The 22,978-nt window shown below is 31.8% G+C and overlaps 1 protein-coding gene across 7 annotated transcripts in view; it reads right to left on the bottom strand.

Moving 5' to 3' along the window:
- Positions 1-22,933, bottom strand: part of LOC128242741 (uncharacterized) — a 41,896-nt gene extending 18,963 nt beyond the window's left edge. For 4 of the 7 annotated variants that reach the window (XM_052960019.1, XM_052960027.1, XM_052960015.1 and 1 more), the window contains exons 1-8: positions 22,801-22,933; positions 17,525-17,671; positions 15,114-15,204; positions 11,563-11,583; positions 9,152-9,229; positions 4,494-4,602; positions 1,193-1,262; positions 652-725 (exon numbers count right to left, since the gene is read on the bottom strand). In XM_052960019.1, coding sequence (XP_052815979.1) covers positions 652-725; positions 1,193-1,262; positions 4,494-4,602; positions 9,152-9,229; positions 11,563-11,583; positions 15,114-15,204; positions 17,525-17,671; positions 22,801-22,815 — 605 coding nt within the window. In that variant the 5' untranslated portion in view covers positions 22,816-22,933. Of the gene's footprint in view, positions 1-651; positions 726-1,192; positions 1,263-2,198; positions 2,220-2,417; positions 2,497-4,493; positions 4,603-5,925; positions 6,354-9,151; positions 9,230-11,562; positions 11,584-15,113; positions 15,205-17,524; positions 17,672-22,800 lie in introns of those variants that run through there. The other 3 variants (XM_052960037.1, XM_052960058.1, XM_052960066.1) reach the window with 3 other exon arrangements.
- Between the last annotated feature and the right edge of the window lie 45 nt (positions 22,934-22,978).

The raw sequence follows: 22,978 nt of genomic DNA, 5'->3' as shown, positions 1-22,978 counted from the left end.
TGATCAAATATCATCTCATAAGGTAAAGATACCATGTTTTCTGCGCCTGTTTCTCAAATTAAACATGGTATCCGTCATAAGAACCATTGTTTTTGATATTTACTCATTCTTTTCGGTAAATTAGAACAATAATATTAATTGTGGTACAATTTAATTGGGAGTAAGAGTGCATCTTTAAATCGTTCATTGGTTAACGTCCATTATCTGTATTTATTAGTGTTTATGCTAATGACTCTGCCACTGGGATCGCCTGATGGATTCCGATTGAATCATATATAGAATGCTTAATGCAAAAACGACTCTGCCAAAGTTTCTTTGGTCATTAATTGTTTTTATAACAGCAATTCATGCATGCACGCTGGCTATTTTGAACAGTCCCATCTTGACTAAGAAATTTTATTCTTTGAACTATTATTTTTTTAATATATGTGAAATATCTTCTAGGTTGAAACCATCCCCATGCCAGTTTGCAACTATGAGTGTTTTTCAACAGTGCAGTATACTATTATTGAAAATCTCTCCTAGATACTATTTTGCTCCTATTACGTTCTTCAAACATAGGAGCAATTTTGCACCTAGGAGAAATTTTAAACAGTGCAGTATGAAAGATTTATTTTCATAAACTGTCGCTAGAATGTTTCAAGAACTTACTTTATGAGGGTCTGTTTTATTCCATACTTCGCTTCTATGGCACCAAGTTGAGTCCTCAAGTTCTGTTCCCTTTCCTGAAATTAAAGATACATATATATCTATCATAGAATTTGATATATAAAATCAAGAAAATCTATAATTATATATACTTAATGTGGATGTGTTTTTTGACAAAGATGTGTAACTACAAATGTTAAGTCAGGTTACAAATATATCTGGTAAATTTGAGAAAACATGGTATAAAATGTATGTTCATTTATACTTTCAGTAATTTCTTCAAGCATAATTGTGTGGCTAGAAACCAGACATCTTAGTCAGATGTCCATTTTGAGAGGCCATAAAAAGTTCCCCTGATGGGGATCAAACCCACAACCACTAGTATGGATGGCGCTGAGATTAAAATCTGATTGCAACGGACATCCCCATTTTGGCAGCCTATATAATTATATGGTTGAACTCAGTTAATTTTAGCCCTTTAGTATAAAAAAGTATCAAAACTTTACATTGAGCCAAAAGCTTGACAAGGAAACTGTTAACTTACAAGGTTATCATTCAATGGGCAGTCAGAATTTCGTGCCAAAAGCTTTAAAAACCAATCTCCAGTACACAGGCTGAAAAAAAGATGTTATTCCATGTATATTTTCCCATTTTGAACATCACTTCCTGAACAGTAGTCTATTCCATGGATAAGCAATTTAATTTTTCATAAAATTACAAAACTTTTTCAAGTAGCCTTAAATTAATTTGTATCATATTCGTATCATAGTCTTCATGACGGTCGCTACATGAAATTACTTGCCAGATAGTCGTTCAAGTTTAAGCCACTTAAATTTTCATAAAATACGGAAACATAACTCTTTCAAGTAACGTTATATAAGTTTATTCATAGTCTTCATTATGGTCACTAAATAAGAAATTATATGCAGATTTTTGTGTTTCGTATTATTCAAAATTTTATTCATCAGCACACTTCTGCATTGCTAAAAGATAGTATCAGATACTATCGTTTTAAGCCGTGATCAAAGTCCTGCCAAAATGTTAATTCAAGAGTAAAATCACTGAATAACTATTTAAACTGCTATCAATTATTAGTATTATATATAACGCAACATTCAAAAAGCATTATTCATTTATTAGTTTAATGTTTAAGCAAAACTGCAGCTTACATTTATGTTTAACTCAAATTGTATATCTTTCTCCTAAGAATAAACATTATAACTCTTTTTTTTTATTGCTACTCATTAATGTATCCATATTTTTTCAATATTCCAATCTATGTCAATAACAAAAAACATTCAGATGAGACATGATTTATACAAAGAAAGATATTATAAAAAGTTGTAACCTAACACAGACTCTACCTTATCTTAAGTCTTGTAAATATCTTAATGCCATAAAATCCAGATAAAAAACAAAGACACCATGTTAATATTTCACTCATTCAATCAACTGCTATTTAGGCTACAATCATTTCCATTATTTCAGAAGGTTATGACACGTCAAAAGCATCGAAATCATTTAGACAAATCTATGATTTTCTCTGTTACCTTATTTGTTAATCATTTTATCTGAAACCATAAGGTGTAAAATCAGACATAAATTCATCAATTGTAAATTAAAACACAGATATATCCCATTGTTTTTAGAAAAATGATGATCCATATCAAATTTTAATCTACTCCATTCCGTTGTGGCGATCCGATTTTGATATCCATTTCTGAATTAGATAGGTTTCCAATATATAAAATCAAAGACAATGAACGTACGAGTGTATCCTTAATAAGTATAATTGCTACAACTTCGATCTATTTGAACACCGCAGACATGAAGAATGTATGATCATTGCGGTAATCAACGAAACAGCTATACAGCTCCATATTGAAATAAATCTCTAGATATCCGCGTTTCAAAGCTTTTCACTTGCAATGCATTGAAATGTCAAGATTTCCTTGACGTAAATGAAAGGGTGAACTGCTATCAGACAAATATGGAACATTTTGTTTTATTTCGTTATCTATTCCACTGAGACTTAATTGAATAAATCAATAACCAAAATTGATAGAAATAGAAATAAATTAGTATTTGTAAGAAATTTACAAAATCTAAATTACCTTAATAAAATAACCTTAACGATAATTTTCGGAGAAATCTCATAAAGATATTATAATAAATTCAAAGCATTTTTCGGCAACAAAACCTGACTAAAAATACCTTCACATCGAGAATGATTTCTTATCCTTTTCCTTGTGAATTAAAGAATTTCCGGTAACAAAAAAGGAATATAAATTGCACATTAAAAACAGGCAGTTTTTTAACTTGTCCATTTAAATTAAAGAATTCCTGGTCACAAAAATGGAATATAAATTGCAACGTTAAAATAACCCTATTGATTTCAGTTTAAGCTTAATGGATGCAAGACATTTTAACTTGACAGAAGGAAACATAACAACAACATTAAATATTTGAAGAAAATCTTCACTTAAGGCGTCATTCTTTACTCCTTTATAAACATACATAACAAATCTGAAATCCTGTGTACTTTAACAGATCATTTCAGCTAAATGCAATTATAACCCAGTAAACATTTACTTATACTCAAGTGTTTGCAGTATTTATAAACTTACAAAGGACGGACATAAGTATTTCTTTTTTTAAACTTATGGGGAACAAATATAACTAAACCTCTAAACGTGATAATGAGCTTAATACTATGCCCTGATTCAAAATTTTAAAATTATTAAATCATTAATACACATTTTCATATATTCACTATAAAACTGAGTAAAATATGTTAGATGTAAAGTACTAAATGAAAACATCTAAAAAGTTGAATTAAGAAAAGGCCTTAAAATGGAACGGTTATATTTGACCAAAAATTATTGACTTTTGTACCAAAAGCAATGCAATACATGCTTGAGATTGTTGCGCAAGAATATCTAATCCATTGATTACATTCTACATGTATATACATCTGAACAATACATATACAGACAACTTAACAAATCACATCATTGAAAGAAAGGGAAACAATCTATTATCAGCCAAACAGGTTACATTAAAACTAAATTTGTCACTTGTCTTGTAAACGATCAAGGAAGTCAATGATTAATCTACTACTAAACACATAAGTGACAATAAATTATGTATGTATATAAATACCAAGATCCAAATAATTAATTGAAGAATTACATAATACAACAAAGACACAACTTCTGAATTCTATGTAAAACAGTGCATTACAAAACAAAATATTATTTCAATGTTTTCGGCGTACATAAACTTATGTATATTTGGCAGTTGATGTTTCAAAGGTTAATTGCTATAACAAAAGAGACAAACTATACTAACCACAAGAAGAATTAGTGGGAGATAACCTACTTTAATCTTTGCTAGTTTTTACATTTCATGACAAACGATCGTATTTGCAATGCACATGTTTTGTCCCAGTACTCTGCTAATTTCTATAGACTTAAACAAAAGATGATTCCTTTGCTATCATTAATGAAAAATCAATCATATTTAAATATGGACAACTGTTCAATGAAATATGTACGGCCTACTATTGATTTGAAGTTTAAAATTTCAAAGAACAAAAAAATAATGTAAAACATAAGAAAACAGAAGTATTGAGATGTTTGAATATCGAATACCTGCAACTATTATTAAGGCTCATCAAATATGACAGACATGCCTAAAGAATATGAAGATTAAGTTCTAAAAGCGAGATATTTTAAAGGGTTTGCCATCTTAAGTACAAGAGTTCAAGAAAAAAATATGACATTTTTATTTCTTATAATGTTTTACCATCTTTGCTTGTAATGAGCTCAATGATATGTTCTTACTTATAACTGAGAGTGCTTTGTGGATCGAACTCTTCATTGAGTTCCCTCTGACACCAATCGAGGAGTAACTTCTTGCCGATACCCACACTACGCTGATACGGACTGCTGCCTGAAATTAATAATTGATATTGTGATTTGCCAAGTACAATCTTTTTGTTGAGATTCTGTTCAGTGAATTGAAATATGCTCAAGTCATTGTTTCCTACACAACAAATAGCACAAGTTTCCACAATAATTTTAAGGCCATAAGAAGACCAAGGCACTGAAGCTGGTCACCAAATTTGGTACCTCTAGGGATGTAAGCTGACACTTAATGGCCAGCCTTCCAGCTACCTAATACCATTACAACAGTTTTACTGGTCCCTACAATCATGAAATAATTCAAACTCAAACTCCTTCTCAAAGTTTGTTGGTGCAACAAGTTCATTAAATACAACACCAATTATGAAAACAACAGTTTCTAAGGGATAAAAAGCTCTAGCTCTCCTAAACTTCTACTCAGGACAGAATCTCGCTGTTTTTGAATACCTACGAATATTTTAGTTTAAACGTTATGTGTTTTAGAACAATTGTGAATGAAGTTATGTAAACTTGTCACTCTCATTAACACAATATTGCGCTAGAGTGTGGTCTTGTAAGCTGGGGGGAACCCATAGAAAACCCACTTTTCCGGCTTGGTGACTACCAACCAAACTCACATGTGCCCATACTAGGAATCAAACCAGGGTCTCCTCGGTGACAAGCAAGTGCGCTAACCACTGCCCTAACTGGAGCAATGCATACTATTTAACACACAGATGACTGAATCTGGCAAATTTCTAAATGTGCTGGACATGACCTATTTGTCAGCCGTGTTTGAGATTTTTAGACAAAAAAAAATTTAGTAATACAGGACTCTCATACTCTGAGCTTAATTTCTTGAGTTTGAGATCAATACTGAGAATTCTTGTGGCCACTGAAGTTGTCAGTTCACTTTTTGAGAATTGGTTAAAAATATGACTTAAATTATTTTGTAATACACAGCCAGCTCCCCTCTCTCTGCTAGCTTACAGGTTAAATTTGTTTTTTCCCCTTTTTAGCCCACAGGCTCCTTATTTTTATTTATTGTTCCCCCCTTTTTTTATATAGAATAATATTTGAAAGAGGTTTAAAAGACTTTGCAAACTGTATCATTTAAGTTTATGAACATCAACTATGATATAATATTTGCACCGGTGTCCAGAAGTTCCAACTGTTGCCAAGGAAAAATGTGTTCAAAATGTCTAAAAAAAATACCTGAATAATCCAAGTCCATAGTTAATAATCTTACCCCAGTTATTATCTGAATATTTCTGACAGTAGTACAATAGTGAAGACTTTATTTAACATCCTCTCCTTTTACATAATAAATATTTGCAATATCTTCAGTTTAATTTTAGATATACAGATTTACCTTTGTCTCGATAATGATATCCGTACCACAAAGATTTTCCTTAAAACAGATTTTAATGATATGTCAACATATTTTTGAGTGCTCCATTAATTATTCCATTGAATCTTCAAGTGATGAATAATGTTCATGTGTTGACTGCTACATCCTGTTTTAAATACTTGAGAAACAAACACAGGCACTATAATCAAATTCCACTTCAATTTCTTTTAAATGACAGTCATTGTTGTCATCTCATTTCTAATTTCATAAGCGCAGCAATTATAGACAAATTTTCTCCTTTCAATTTTGAAGGCACGAAATTCATTACAATCTTGTTTGAAAACTGAAAGTCAATTTGCATTTGAAATTACATAAAACCCAGCGGTTTCTTTTCATGTCTTTTTTAAATTAACCAAAAAGAGACAGCTGTACAAGGCATGATGCCAATATAGCTTAACTTGACGTAAAAGATAGATGTGAGTTCAATCAAATATTGATTAAATTTTACGATCATTTACAGTGATCCACTGTACCAGTATCAAAGTTCATTCGAAAAGCATATTAATCAAAATGCTCGGGTAAGCCCTCATACATTAGCATGACTGCGACTAAATCTATTGTTAGTCTGAACAGCGTAAAGATTCGTATTGTCTTCAATAATTAATTACGACTGTACATGTCTCTTAGCTATAATACAATGGGCGTTGAAGCTTTGTATAGAGAAATAAAATTAATTTTCATATTGACAGTTGTGTCTACTGAAACGCTGGCAAATATTGCAACTGCATTGATCATCGATAATAAGACTTTTATACATGCAAAAAAGCTGAGAATGCAAAATTGATTTTTAATACAGAAAATGCAGTTATTTGGTGCAAACAAATAATGTAACATAACCACCAGACTTTCTGTGGTATTTAAAAAAAAGATTGATAAATAAAAGGAAGAACCAATCAACCACCTCGTTTTGAAATTTTCGCAGTCATTACTTATGCCGTTTATGCCATATCAGTCCAGAGTAAAGTCATAATACCTTCTTTCAGAGATCAAAATTTTCCAGCATTTTAATCAATGCAATCCTGGCAGCTCTTACATTATTAAGCACACTGGGGTTTTGATGGATTACTCTGCATTTCTTGCAAATGGATTACAACATGTTTTTGATTTAGCGGTCAATGCTGCCATTTTCTAGCAAATGGATTACAACACATTTATGATCTGTGGGTCATTGCTGCCATTTTCTTACCAATGGATTACAACACATTTATGATCTGTGGGTCATTGCTGCCATTTTCTTACCAATGGATTACAACTCATTTTTGATCCTTCAGTCAATGCTGTCATTTTCTTACAAATGGATTACAAAACATTTTGGATCTGTCGGTCAATGCTGCCATTTTCTTACCATGGATTAGACTTCATTTTGGATGAGTAGGTCAATCAGCTGTAATTTTCTTACAAATGAAATTGATATCATTTTTTTTTCTGATCTGCCAATCATTGCTACCATTTTCTAACTCATGGACTACACAGCAATTTGTCAATCAGTCAGTCAATGCTACCATTTTCTAACTCATGGACTACACAGCAATTTGTCAATCAGTCAGTCAATGCTACCATTTTCTAACCCATGGATTACACAGCAATTTGTCAATCAGTCAGTTGATACTACCATTTTCTAACCCATGGATTACACAGCAATTTGTCAATCAGTCAGTCAATGCTACCATTTTCTAACCCATGGATTACACCACAATTTTTGTTCAGTCAGTCAAAACTACCATTTTCTAACCCATGGATTACACCACATTTTTTGTTCAGTCAGTCAATGCTACCATTTTTCTAACCAATGGATTACACCCCAATTTTTGTTCAGTCAGTCAATGCTACCATTTTTCTAACCCATGTATTACACCACAATTTTTGTTCAGTCAGTCAATGCTACCATTTTTCTAACCCATGGATTACACCACAATTTTTGTTCAGTCAGTCAATGCTACCATTTTTCTAACCCATGGATTACACAGCAATTTTTGTTTAGTCAGTCAATGCTACCATTTTTATAACCCATGGATTACACCAGAATTTTTGTTCAGTCAGTCAATGCTACCATTTTTCTAACCCATGGATTACACAGCAATTTTTGTTCAGTCAGTCAATGCTACCATTTTTATAACCCATGGATTACACCACAATTTTTGTTCAGTCAGTCAATGCTACCATTTTTCTAACCCATGGATTACACCACAATTTTTGTTCAGTCAGTCAATGCTACCATTTTTATAACCCATGGATTACACCACAATTTTTGTTCAGTCAGTCAATGTTACCATTTTTCTAACCCATGGATTACACCACAGTTTGTGTTCAGTCAGTCAATGCTACCATTTTTCTAACCCATGGATTACACCCCAATTTTTGTTTAGTTAGTCAATGCTACCATTTCTCTAACCCTTGTATTACACCACAAATTTTGTTCAGTCAGTCAATGCTACCATTTTTCTAACCCATGGATTACACCACAATTTTTGTTCAGTCAGTCAATGCTACCATTTTTCTAACCCATGGATTACACCGCATTTTTTTATCAGTCAGTCAATGCTACCATTTTTCTAACCCATGGACTACACCGCATTTTTTTATCAGTCAGTCAATGCTTCCATTTTCTTACCAATGGATTGCACTGTGGACCAGTTGTTAAATACTAAATGGCCTGTCTTACACCTTATGAAAATTCACTATTGGCTGTAGCAATACCAATGTAGCACCAGCATTGTGATATCGTTGTCCTACCGATGTAAGAGCTAACGTGATACCAATTACCACTTTTCTGTCTCTTAAGTGTTTTACCGAGGTGCTGCAGTTGTAGTTCCATTGCTCGCTTCGGCCAAGCATGTTCAAAAATTCATACCATCGCCGGCTTTTGCAGATTTGTTTGCTGATGTTCTCACAATGTCCTGATGATGTACTATTCTTAACAGTGTGATACTGATGCATTACCATTCTAGTACCAATCCCTAAATATCACCAAATTTGTGCTCTGTTATATCTTTGATGAACCAAATCGGCTAGGCATGAAAGGCCCATAACAGATTCCTAACCAATCATTGGCTTTGCAGTTTGGAATCGCCTTACAGGTTTTATTACCGATGGTTTCATACCACTGCAATTTGGATAAATTTTGATAACCTATAATTGAGAAACTTCGGAGTTCATAATAGAATGGTAGTTTTTAACATGTTCTTACCTATTGAATGCACCGAATAGTTGAGTATGATAAGCCACAGCACGTCTAAAATCGATTTAATGTCACCATCCAAAATATCTGAAGAAAAACAGAGTAATTTAATAGGGGTTATATTTAGATGTTGAAAACATATATAAAATAATGTGTAGTATTAAAGCACAAAATTGTTTTGCATACATAAATTATTCTTAAGTATAGCTGTTTGTTTGACCATAATACTAAATCCTTATCTAATGGACATTAAATCAAATTTACATCTTAACTGATACATATACTTGTAGAACAAAAACTATTAATATTTATATTAGGAAGAGGGATGACAAGATATATACAGTTCACACAAAACTCAAGTTACTATTAAAACATTATCTTGTCCGTCCACTCAAATATAAATCATAAATATTTTAAGAAAAATAATTATTTATGAGCTATCCCCGAAAACCCGTGAGGATTTGTCAATATCGTCCAAACATGGCTATCCACGAGATCCACATTACAAGCCCATGTTTATCATACCATTCCATCAACAAAGTTGAGAAGTGGACGTTATCCCGTTATTATATTTGCCCACGGCTTGTCCGAAGAACTCCAACCCCGCCAAAGGATCAGTTTCAACAGGGCTAGATCTTGAAATTGATCCCTTTTAATGTATCTAAAGTGACTTTGATAACTTGTATAAGTCTATAAAGAAAACAAAATTGAAGTGTAATATTTCCAAAGCCTTTGTCAAGAGTATATTTTGATTTAATGAATTTATCATTTTAATAAAAATAGTGACCCTTTACCCTTTCAGCAAAACTGGAAATGTAATAAGAAATTGTAATCTATTGTTATCAGAAAAACTATAAGAGACAAAATAAAGTTGTTTTAACAATACTGCCAAGCAAAAAAGTTTTATCACTTAATGCGGGGTATGGCATTCCAAATTCATCATTGTCGAAATCAATTTACATTTAATTTTGTTTATCAGATAAGCTTCTCTCCATAAGTTCATGAGAGCCAATAAAACGGAATATAAATGAGGAACACTTTTAAAAAGACTCTGAATCAATAAAGGTAAAGAATGTGAACCCATTCAGTCAATATGAGAAATTATAGACTCATGAAATTATCTCCCTTGGAAAGTTTAAAATTTGTTAACAAGAGTTATCTTTCTTCTCAATCTCCATATCAAAAGTAAGGGAGGCTAAAAGAAAAGCTGGCTTTGCAATATTGTGAAGGGTTGTCTTTCTTATTAATAAAAGTATACTCTTTTTTTTTCAAAAAATTGGATATGGCTATCCATTTTCTTAGAAAAATGGATTTTAATGGCTCAATATATTCATGTATTATATAAAGTAACATAAAATGACCAATATGGCTGTTATAAGTGTTCAGTTAACTTAATGCAGATGGTATATCTACATTGTGCACAATAAAAATAAATGCAAAATTCATAAAAACATTTATTAACATAAGAAAACCATATAAAATTAATCCAACTGACAAATGGTTTCTTGTCAAGAAAATTCAAACTGCAATAAAACAGAAGTGGTAAATAATAATAGAAACAATAATAGACGAAATCCATACTGGCACACTAGAAACAATCATGGCTTTCATTTGACCCGAGATCAATTTGAATTTTTTTTATTCAGGTATGGGGTTAATGTCCTGGGGTTAACACCCTCAGGTATCAAGCAATATTCGTACTACGTCGCTTGGTACCAAATTACTAATTGGATACTTCACGACATTTTGAACTTCACATTATAAACTTCTAAACAATTGTCATAATGATATTTGAATGGTTTCCAAAATAATGATGTTAAAACCTCAACAATCAGTAAAGATACTTTTTAAAATTCAGGATTTTTTTTTTAATTTATTCCTTTGAAAATCTCTAGGACAAATATGTGTTTTTCTGAATCCTCATTCTATTGTTAATATGTACAACATTTGTCTTCTTTAGTAATTTGTCTTCCATGCTATGCAGATGTAATAAAAATGTTCTACTCAGAAAAGAAAACCATGATCATTCATTCTGGAGTAAAAGAAATGTCCATTTTACCGATACAAATAAAGAAGGGGAAAGTAAGTACCAGTAGTGGCGTAGCTAGGCCAATCCTGAAATGCCGAACCAGCTATACAGTCTGTAGGCCTTTACCCTGAAGTTTTCACTAATTATGCCATCTAAGCAAAAAGAAATTTTGTTTTGGTGTCACAGTATTGTTTCCTACATGTATACAGATATTGAGTCATTAATTTTATGTTATGCATATACACATATCAGTTTCTCTAGCTACGCCTCTACAAGTGCGATTCTCCAAACATGTAGATAAAGTTTAGGAAAGGGAGATAATCCAGGAATGGTAATAAGATAGCATAAAGGGAGAGTAATAATGCTTCGTCAACGGTTTTTCTTGACTTACTTTGAAGCCATTTCTTCCAGTCTAAAATTATGATAAAGCTTAACTTAACCATGCCCATGCAGTAATACATATTTATAACAATATATTTAAACGAACAAAGTGAAAAATATATATATTTAAAACCTTTTACACAAATGGTTAGCCTTAAGCTTAATACTAAGGAAACTGTGGTTCAAACATGGAAATATGTTCACTTGGAATTTTCCTTTGAACTCAACTCTAACTCATACATGTGATAATTTTTTGGGTCGATTCCGGTACACTTGTCGTAATGTCAACGCACACTAGGGGGGTCCGGGGGCATGCCCCCCGGATTTTAGACTAACTCCTCAGTTTCCTGTAGGGATACATTTTAATGCATTGTTCTGGTGTTAAAATATACTTCACAAAATGCTGGTTGTCATTCTACCATTTAATTTGTTTATACTTAAATATTTTAGCTCGATTTTTTAGACAGCTGAAAGCTGTTACAGTTCACTTTCAAGTCCGCATCCTGGGCCGAAACCAGTACAAGGTCCTTTTTAAGAATTCATGCATCTGTAGTGGTGATCAATTCTTGAAAATTTTGGCTGAGAGGCAGACACCTGTACCACTAGTGCAGGTGTGAGAGGGGCCTAGTGGCCTAGTGGTCTAGGTGTTTGTCTATGGGGATTGGTGGGGCTTGAGCCTACAACCTCTAGGGTGAGAGATGGACACCTATACCACTAGACCACTCTCACCCCCTTCTTGCTAAATTGACACTTAAAAGAAACAAAATTAAAAATAATATCAATAATTATACAACCATCAAGGTGTTTTACATCTGATTTTTAAACCACAAAACGGTGGATATAAATTATTATGAAATCAATCAAGACTTCATTACAAAAAAAGCATATAAAGTATTTCAATCTTTAAGACATTTGTTTGGTTTAGAAAATGATATAACACTGTACACAATGCTGACAAGGAAAGCAAAGACAAACATTTTTCCTTTTTAAGGTCAGTCGAACAAAGAACGACTTTCTTAAATCAGCATAAATCAATCTTCGGATAGCAAAACCACAGACATTATCGCATTTGTACATTTAAGATTTTTCGCTGATTGGATAAGTTGAATTAACGTAGTGTAAAAGCTTAGCATTTTTTGAAAAGGGTTAAAACAATCCAAGTTCAGAAGTAATCTTGCGAAAACTTTGACAAATAATTGTTCTAATGTAAGACTGAAAAGTCTGTGAAACCTTATGCCTAAAAGATCAGATTACTTTCTTTTGTTTTAAACTGTGTGTTGTCTGCATTTTAAAGTTATGTTATTGCATTTTTCTGACTTAAGCTTTTCATATTTTTTTCACTAAATGTCCAATACATATTTTAAAAGATCAGATTGCTTTCTTTTGTTTTAAACTGTGTGTTGTCTGCATTTTAAAGTTATTTGCATTTTTCTGACTAAAGCTTTCCATATCCTTTTCACTAAATGTTCAAAACATATTTAAATAAACATAAAATTCAATTTTTCCGAAAAAAAAAATCCATTTTTTTCTTATACCCTAAGAACAAGGGAACGAGTTTGTGATTATTTTGATTTTGAAACTATCACCTGAATGAAAATCTAATACCAATTTGAAATATTATTATGTTTTATGAATACCAAATTTGTTTTATTTCTTTTATGATTTTAACTGAAAACATTCAAGCTCTATATTAATTTCATTGAAAAAGTTTTAATACATCGAAATGAATACCTGATAGATCAATAAAATGTGCTTTCTTGTTGTTTTTTTGGTTATTTCTGACTATAAAAGTAACTTTGGGACCATTCATTAAAGAATATATCATTCTATAAGCATTGAATAGCAAATGCATTTTTAAAAAGCTCAAGGCATGAACCTTTGGAAATATTCTTCAAACAAAATATTCTGTGTTAGTTTTATATACCATACTGTTTGAAGTTAGCTAATAGCTCCACAAAATCAATCGATTAGAAGGAGAATGTTTGATTAATTTCGAGGGTTTGTATTGATTTTTGCAAGCATTAATCAACAATAAATTGATTTTAGGTCACATTAAGGGTGAATGAATAAATTAGCATATCTGGCAAAAATTCAGAACTTCATAATAAAATTTTCATAAATATAAAATTTTCATATAGGATGATTGATATGTCATATGATTAATAAGTAATTCTCACAATAAATTATGACATCATAAATATTAAAGGGGCCAGACACCAGATGATACAATTGCAAGAACAAAGAAAATTGTCAAAAACTTACTTAAAATTGACATCGTTGTATACAACGCAGTGACCCTTACTGATGTAACACATCGCTTACGACACATGCATCTTTCGCAGTTTTTGTGCATTTTTCCAATTTGAAATTTACTAAGGGTTGTCTACAACACAAATCCCTGTCAGTTTAAAAATTGTCTGTATATTTATCTGTACTGATAAACTAAGATGTGATTTAAACTGGGTATCAACTATGCGCTATTTTAAAAGGGGAAACGAAGATCAGACAGCAACATGATTGTTGTGTTTATTATTTTTACCATGTAAACTGATGTATTATCAGTCTCCTACTAGCTCGCATAGACAATTCTAGGCTTGTTTGGAGGAAATACTGTATTTGCCGATTTTTGGACTATCTGGTGTCTTAGCCCCTTTAAAGGTATTTGATGTACAACAATGTGAAATTGTAATGCCTGGTGCCCTTATTAGTTTGATAGAATTTGTAAGGGTTTAAAGAAAATAGGCACCAGATGGTTCCAAACTCAGCAAATATGGTATTTCCTCAATACAAGCTTAGAATTATCAATAAGAAACTAGCATGAGACCGATAATACATCATTTTATATCATTAAAATCATATTTTGTTGCTGAGTTTAGCCATTTAAAATTTCTAGCCCCTTTTACATTTAACATTATTACAAATGGCTTAATGAAATGAATAGCTAATTTGCACAGATTTTTTTATCTAAGAAAAATGCTTTTATTTTAGGCAGATTACATGTATAAGCAATTCAAAGTGAATAGTGGTTTGCAAATAAGGAACTGTGTTAGAAGGGTACAATGTATTAGTTTATCAAAGCGTACATTAGAGGCATAAGCAACATGCATCACATAATTGAAAAATGAAATAAAAATTACAAAATATGATTACATTGGCAACGATAAATAAACATTTTAGCAGTCAGGTATACAATAAAAAATATATGTATAAAATTATGCATATTATTTCCAGGCAATTAACTTTATAAATACAAACTGGGCCAATTGTTCAGAACTTTGTTAAAGTTAACAACATTGTTAACCCCATCATTGTTTACTTTCAAATTATACTGCTTTGAAATTTAATCCATACACTAGTGATATGCAGTACTTTAACAAGATTTGAGACAAATATTTCAGCTGTACTTGGTTCATTTAAATCTTAGATTGAGCACATCATCAAATATTTTACATTTGAAAGTTAACAACTATATCGTTAACCACATTGTTAACATCAAAAAAGATATGAACAATTTCCCTGATATTAGGGGCAGTAACATTGAGATGTAAGAGAGTTACCTACCCTGAGGGGTAAAGTGAAACTTGATGCCATGACTTCTCATATGGTCTAGGGCTGTCCTTAGGTAATTCTGGGGCGTCGGAGTTCCTCCTTGCTAAAATGGAAGAACGTAATAGGTTAATTAATATGGTAAAATACAATATGTTAATTATAACAGTCATAATTAGATGGGACTACTTCTCATATGAATGAGGGTAGCCTTAAATTATTGTTTGGAGGTTGAGATTCCTTCTTCGTAGAATACAAAATAAAATGAACAGTTAAAGACGGAAAAAATACAGTGCAAGTATTAATCATCTTAAGATTGAATTTGAGACTCAGGCTCAGAAAACTAAATTCTTCGATGTTTCAAAATAGCTATACTATGACTGATTTTGATTTTTTTTATTGTAGAATGGATTAATTGTTCATATGAAAGCATTTTTACAACAAATTTTAAAAAAAAATGCTTTTCTGAGTCTTAAACTTAGACTTAACATGTTAGTGAATGTGGATCAAGTTTTATTTTTGTATAGAAGACATATTGGATCATACGCCCTTATGTTATCAAAGGTATTTCTTACATATTCCGGCAAGACGGGTGGTCAACATTAAGGTTATCACATGAAGCTAACAACTACAACAACAATGATGACAACACCAACGGTATGACAAAAAAGAGCTTAAAATGAATACTGAGTCAAGGATGTACATGACCTGGCTGATGAAGGATGAAACCATTTCGGCGATGGGTTTTAGAAGCGCTTTATATAGGCCTCCTATGGGGTCAAAGGGGGTGAAGCACCCTATCGCAGAAGCAAAACTGGCTTTTAACAAGCCCTGACTTCAAATTTGAAGCAAACTGGAGTGTCAATACCAACAACAAATAAAATAACGACCAAAATCAACCAGTTAACTTTTTTTGTTTAAAACACTTTTTAAACTGGAGCAATTTGTCCGGGGAAATCTGCGAATCCCTGAGTTAAAAAAAATGTCAGCCTTTATTGAGTACATGTATTAAGCAAGATTGTATAATTTGATCACGCTATAAATAATTAGCAAACTCTTAACAGCGACTCTTTGTAGTCACAAACCCGGGCACCCCTCCCATTTATTATTCCCCATTATATCGATAAGTAAAATATAATGCCGAAATTGCAGTAAATGTTTTGAATTTTTACACAATGATAATATTACCGCAAAAGAATCGTTTATCAGTGTTTAATTTCACACTTATTTCTATTAGATTTCAAAGACCTATCAATTATGTTAGAAATTTGATGACAACTTAAATTTAAGTACGAGAATTATGATAAGAAATATGAAAAGCTGATAAAAGGGTATTTCATTTTCGCGCAGTGAAATCTAAACTTTTTCATCTGTCCTCGCAAAAAGACATTAACTATCAACTTGACTTTGATACCATCAAAAGTCCTACCCTCGACTGTTGAATAGAAATTTCAATTTAACGATAATCTCGTAATCTTTGTTGAAAATACGTTATCATAAGTGTTTGCCATCCAGTAATCTTAAAGTTTCTTAACGCTCAGCAAATAGTCCAAACCCATTGCACAGTGGCCTAAAGATGCCATTTATAACTTTATTTTCAACAAAACTTTATTCATACTTTTATTATCTGAGATATAATTCTTACAAAGCACTCTAATAGGTAAATATTCTGATCTGTCGGTCAAACAAATATTGTAAATATTGAGTTTACAACTTCACCCGTGTATAAAAATTGTTAAGTATTAAAGTTTTATTGAGTTTTTATAGGACTTTCAATTCATACAAGTGCTCTATCATTAATAGTAACTTTAAACAGCTTACCATAAACTATAAAAGAAATATTTATATATCTTATCTTCCTTGCAAAAGGATAGTAAATTCTTTTCAGCATGTATATAAACTGTTAAGAATGAAAGTCCCATTTATCTGTCTACAATCTCATAAAGTACTTACAAGGTTTTCATTGAAGATTTATAAAAACCAACGGCTTTAGATTTTATCGTAGAAAATTCGTCAGAAATCAAAGAATGGTTAAATGATTTACATAAGGTCAACTATTTATCCTCAAAAGTTCATTTACTTAATGTGTTATGATTACTTAATTAATCAGCTTATATGTTAATTATTACCAATGTTTTCAAATAGGAACGGCCCAAATTGTTGATGAATATATACAAAAATAACAAAAGGGAACTTCCTGTTTTGCAGAATTTTTATCTGGCAATATATGCCAGTATACACCAATGCCTTTGGTTTTAAGCTGGCATACACCAACTGCATTGGTGTTAATCCACCAGCACAATAAGCACAAACCGCCGACGCAAGCCACCATACAAAGAGTGCACTGGTTTTAATTGACGTGGTTTTAACGTTTGGAACATGCTGGCATTAAATTGACGTTTCGCCTTGAGTTAACTCAATCCTACCTCAGCCTTTTCCTGAAGGTCGACATCAGGACAAAGCGTGTCTATGAGCTGGCAGATGACCTTGCCCTCCTGGATTGTCCCCACCTTAGGGCAAGACAAACCTCCACCACGCCCGCTGAGCACCGAGTTGGCCCAGCTCAGGTATACCTGGAGACAAGAAAGGTAAACTATGAATTCACTGTGAACTAACCCAATTACAACTACCCGGTATTACATTTTGGTGATAACTAACCCCCATAACTCACATGAATATGACAAATTGTTTGGACAGAAATGATACATTAAACGCATTCTAGGACCAGTTACTTACAAAAACAATTTATACTGACAAATAAAAAGATTACGGGGAAAAAACAGTTTTTATTCAAAAGATATTATGAGTGACCAGGTTTTTGTCCGAAATTGTTGTGTAACAGTAATTGGTCATGTAAATGACTTGATTATAACATTTCTGGCCAAACAATGAGTCAAATTCCTGTGCAATAACACTGCTATGTTACCCAGGGAGTCAGGTACATGTAGTTCTCAAACCGCTATATGACAGGTATCATTCAAGTCCATTCAATTTAGTATGTTCCCATTATGGTTATTTCAAAGCATAATTTCTGATTTGCCAAGGAGTCTATATGTAAAAATGTATGACATTATTCCAGTTACTTTTCATTTTTGAATATTTTTTTCACAATATTTGCCATTTCTGCAGTTAATTTTCAATTATTCTTAATAAAAAGCAAACAGTAACAACATGTAGTACTGGTATTTCATTGTAAGATACCCCCGATACATTGCTGCGCTTTGCTTTGAAAATTATTGCTATGAAAATCATGAACAATTGAGGCAGTTTCATTTGTTTCCAAATGAACCAATGCGGAATTATGCACAGACACTGAAAACATATTCTGGCAATTGCTGTAATTGAACTCACTCCGCCAGATCACTTCAAATTTTGAAAGAAGCTTTGTAGTCCAATCGCCTATTGATACAACAGACAATACAGGGTCATTGAAGTGTACTTAATTGTAACATTTCAATGGAAAAAGAGTTGTCTCTCCTGCCTCATGCACATTTTATTAAACAAGATTTTGTCAGTCAATTTTCCCACGCTATTTATCATGGACTGTAGTGGAAAAAAGTAAAATGGTTGCAGACGATGATAGTATTTTAAAAGCCTCAAACTATATATCATTTTGGTATAACTGTTTTCTCCCCAGCCCCAAATAATAACTTACCTGCATACTAGATCCTACGTAGGGTTCCTTACACTTTTGAATCAGTTTTAACATTTTTTTATATAAATCCAGTAGAATTTCTTTTCACTCACAAACATAAAAATGCTCTTATCTCATACAAATGTATTTTTTTTTAACACAGCAAAAAAAAATTAGGTTGTTCGTATCCTGCAAGAACATGAATCATGTATTCTTATTAATAAATTGATTTATAACTTTTAGCATTAACCTCAACACAACCCAAAACATTTTAAATTGAAACAAAACCTCATAAACGGATGGTTTCACAGCAACTTGCGATATCCATGTTTACTCCTGTTCCATCGAACATGTTTTATATTGATATTTTGTTGTAATATTTATCATCTCAAGTGCTTAATTGATTTATGAAAGTAATCCACATTATTCCAACTGATAAATTAAGACATCTTAAATATATATTTTCATATCATGGATAGCCCTTATCTTAACTACATTGTACATTTTGCAGAACTGACATATTGTAAATACCGTAACTAGTATATAGATTTCTAATACAATGACCAATAATTGAGCAACTAACAGAAAAACTAATTATTATGTCCATTGCAAGAATTCGTCAATATATCATATTTCTTGTAACATCTATTCCTTTGTTATATGACACAATTGTAAATAGGGTAACGGGTTAAGTGAATATTTGCCAAAATAAATTATTAATCACTTAATAGTTTTCTCTACTTGTTTTTCACAGTAATTGCTTGAGAATGGTAAAAAATCGTTTTTCTACATGAATGTATATATAGATAATATTAAAATCATTTTACACTCAACTGGAAATCGTGACCATTAAATTTCTTTTCAACTTGTTTTTACATTCAATATATCACTGGAATAATATTTACCATTGTTGAACAAAAAAGCTTTTTAAATAATAACGAAAAAATTGATATTACTATGTCACCGAAATTGTTTTTTCAAATGAGCTTTTTTCAAACTATTTTCATAAACAATTTACGTAACAGTAAAAACAGGATAAAAAAGAAATAAACTCTTATCAAAAATGGATATGACTCACTTTGAGGAAAAGTGTTTTAGCCATGAAAGAATTTAAACGGTATGGACCATTTGTACCACCTACATAGCGAAAATCTTATATGGTAATCTCTGCTTTTTAAATTACAACTCTTAAACACAATGTCATAAAAGAGCCGGGATGTAACAACTTGATCACCTTGCTACTGAGGGATGTATCATGCAGTGAGAAAATTGCATTTCAACGAGCAAAACCACATAAATCTTATTATGTATGTATCTAATAGCGGAATACCAAAGGTTGTATTCCGCTACCCCGGTGACATAAGTATGATGACTGCTTTAACACTTTCAAGTTCTATTCTAATAGTTAACTTTACTTGCCATGTGGCAATATGTTTTCTACCCTATTTCATAAACAGTCAGTGTTTTTTTTTCAACTGAAAAAGTGGCCAAATTTAGCCTCATTCACAATCCCCAAAAAAAGACCTTGAAAATTTAAAATCCTGAAAAAAATCTTACTTTTTTCCATCTCTTAACAAATCAATTAGTACAGATATATACAGTATATTTTCATGGAGTTTTATTCTCTTAAAAACCTGGGATGCTGTGAAAGGGGCTTTGCTTCGTTTCTTTGTTTGAAATATACTATGAAACTATGATAAATCCATAATTTTAGCCTTTTTTTACTATTTTAAAAATTCTAAGGGGCCCTTGCTCCATTCACAAAAAAAATGGGAAAAAAATACTGAGTTTTTAAAACAAGGGCACTTCAAAGTGAACCCCAATGCTTGTATGTTTTAGTATTTTTAGTCAAACAAGTATAACTCAATCATAATTAAACCCAGAGTTATGTTCCTTGCTATACATGTGCATTGTCTGTAGCAACATGAGTACCAAGTTTCATTTGAAAAGTTTTAGTTATTAAACACAAGATTAAAGTTCTTGTACAATACAGCAGACAATGACACTATTGACAAATGCTATCAAAACAGACATTTTTCTTTGAAAAATAAATAAGCTCAAAAGAGAAATTGAAGATTAATGCAAACAGACTCATATATTGCTAAAATGAACAAATCTATGCTCCAATTCATTATGGACTCAACCCATCCATTAACAACCAACACATGATGATCAGTTCATTAGGTTCTTCCGGGATTAATTATTAACCTGCTCATCTGTCCCAGTATGACACTGCAACTGGGTAAGTCAGGAGTTAAAATTGATCCGTTGAACTGCTGTGAGTGCATCGATATCTGGGTAGAGACTCATCAGGGTGGCTTGTGCCATAAGAGGAAAATCCATAAGGCTTTGTTTGCAAAGTCATCAGAGATTTGTGGTTTATGCTCTTGATTAAATCCTGGCGAAAACAATATTGGTGTAGGAAGATCGACATATATCACGTTTTAGTCGTAATGTTTGAGGAAGAGTTGCATTTAATTAATCTAGACATGTTCACCCATACCCTGTTAAAATGATTGATCTGGCGAACATTTAAACATGTCACACTAATGCACTGAAATCCTCAGAGAATACCTATGCAAATATAAGCACCAATACATAAATTGAAAGAACAAACAATATATATCCAGAAATAATACCATGCTTCAAAAAATACACTAAAAGCATTACATTTAAAAAGATACACATTTGAACTGTCAATTTCCTTTCTTTTGGTTTGAAATGATGTGTTGCAAGTGAAATATGTAAACTTGCAAATACACCTTCAAAGAACAATGATAGCAATCTTTGTTAAAACATGTCAGAAAAGCATAATATTAATATCTTTACTTATAAATACAATTAATCAAACAAAAGAATTATTATAATAATACCCTCAACAATTACAGTATTGGAATATGGAAATCATATTATTAGATTATAATGACTATTATAATTGCACTTTTGTGTTCCATTAAAATCAATACCAATGAAAATGCATATTATTTATAATCTAATACATATTGATCACCAAACATTGAAATTTGTTATCAACATGCTAACATGCACAAAATACATATCAAAGAAAGTCTACAATACTGTTAAAACAATCAAACATTAGTTTTGACACAACAGTATCAAGCATGTTTTAAGCACAGTTGGCAGTTACATATTGACTGACCCACCCTATGGCCACACCATAAAAAAAATATTTCAAGATCAAAATTGGAACATGAAAATTTATCACAAAAAAATCAAACCCAAATCCCAATTTATACTATTATTATATACATTGGGGAAAAAGAATACAAACTTTTTTTTATTGATATTTAGATTTTTCATGTTCCAATCATTTTTATTTATTTATTGTTTTGGGGGGGGGGGGGCGGGGGCATGGCCATAGGGTGGGTGCTGTCCATGTTATTGCCACCTGCTGTTTTAAGTACAATTTATATGCAGCAAGACCTCCCAATCCCTTGAATCAGATTGTATCATGCTTCATTAAAAGTCTTCTATACTCATGCATACACATATTCACAGCCCATTCAAAAATGTTTACCTCTTTTCTACTCATTATTTCACTGTAAAAGTAAAGGGAAGTATTCCAACATGCTGTAATTTAAAATCTATCTACATTTAAGTAACAATGATTGGCAATAGAAAAGTGTTTGGCAATAAATTATCATAAGTATTCTGTACCAAAAAAAACATGTTTAGCATTTATTTCATTTTTTTTGTTTTATTGTTTTCTTACTTATACAGATTTAAAAAAAAAGACTTTGTTTTTAGGCTTGCTTGGTTTAAAATTATAAACTGCAATATTTTATTAATAATATAGTATTCAACATTTTCACTACAAACTTCAGGCCTTAGACATGCAGACTACCTTAATATTAAGGAAATGTTTATTTAACCATGTTAAATCAAACACCATTGAGTCGTCTAATTTGTTTACTTTTGCATGTCGATTCATGTTTCAATTAAAGCGAAATCAATCAGCTAATTGCCAAATTGGCAATTAAAAATAAATAACTAATTTACACTATTTACCATGTTTTAAGAGAAGACATAAAACAATCAAATGTATACCTGTAAAACAGACATAATTCCTTAATCTTCACCCATGTTAAGACGAAATCCTCTCAAAATTAACGGTTAATACTTTATTTAATCTTCCTTTCACTTTTGACATAACCCGCCATGTGTGACTGCTAAGGACGCCACGGATTGCCTCTGTTTTTACCGTTAATATTGCATAGTTTTGGAA

Source organism: Mya arenaria, chromosome 2 (genome assembly GCF_026914265.1).
Source record: "Mya arenaria isolate MELC-2E11 chromosome 2, ASM2691426v1".
Taxonomy (NCBI): domain Eukaryota; kingdom Metazoa; phylum Mollusca; class Bivalvia; order Myida; family Myidae; genus Mya; species Mya arenaria.
This window is presented reverse-complemented; position numbering and strand designations above follow the sequence as displayed.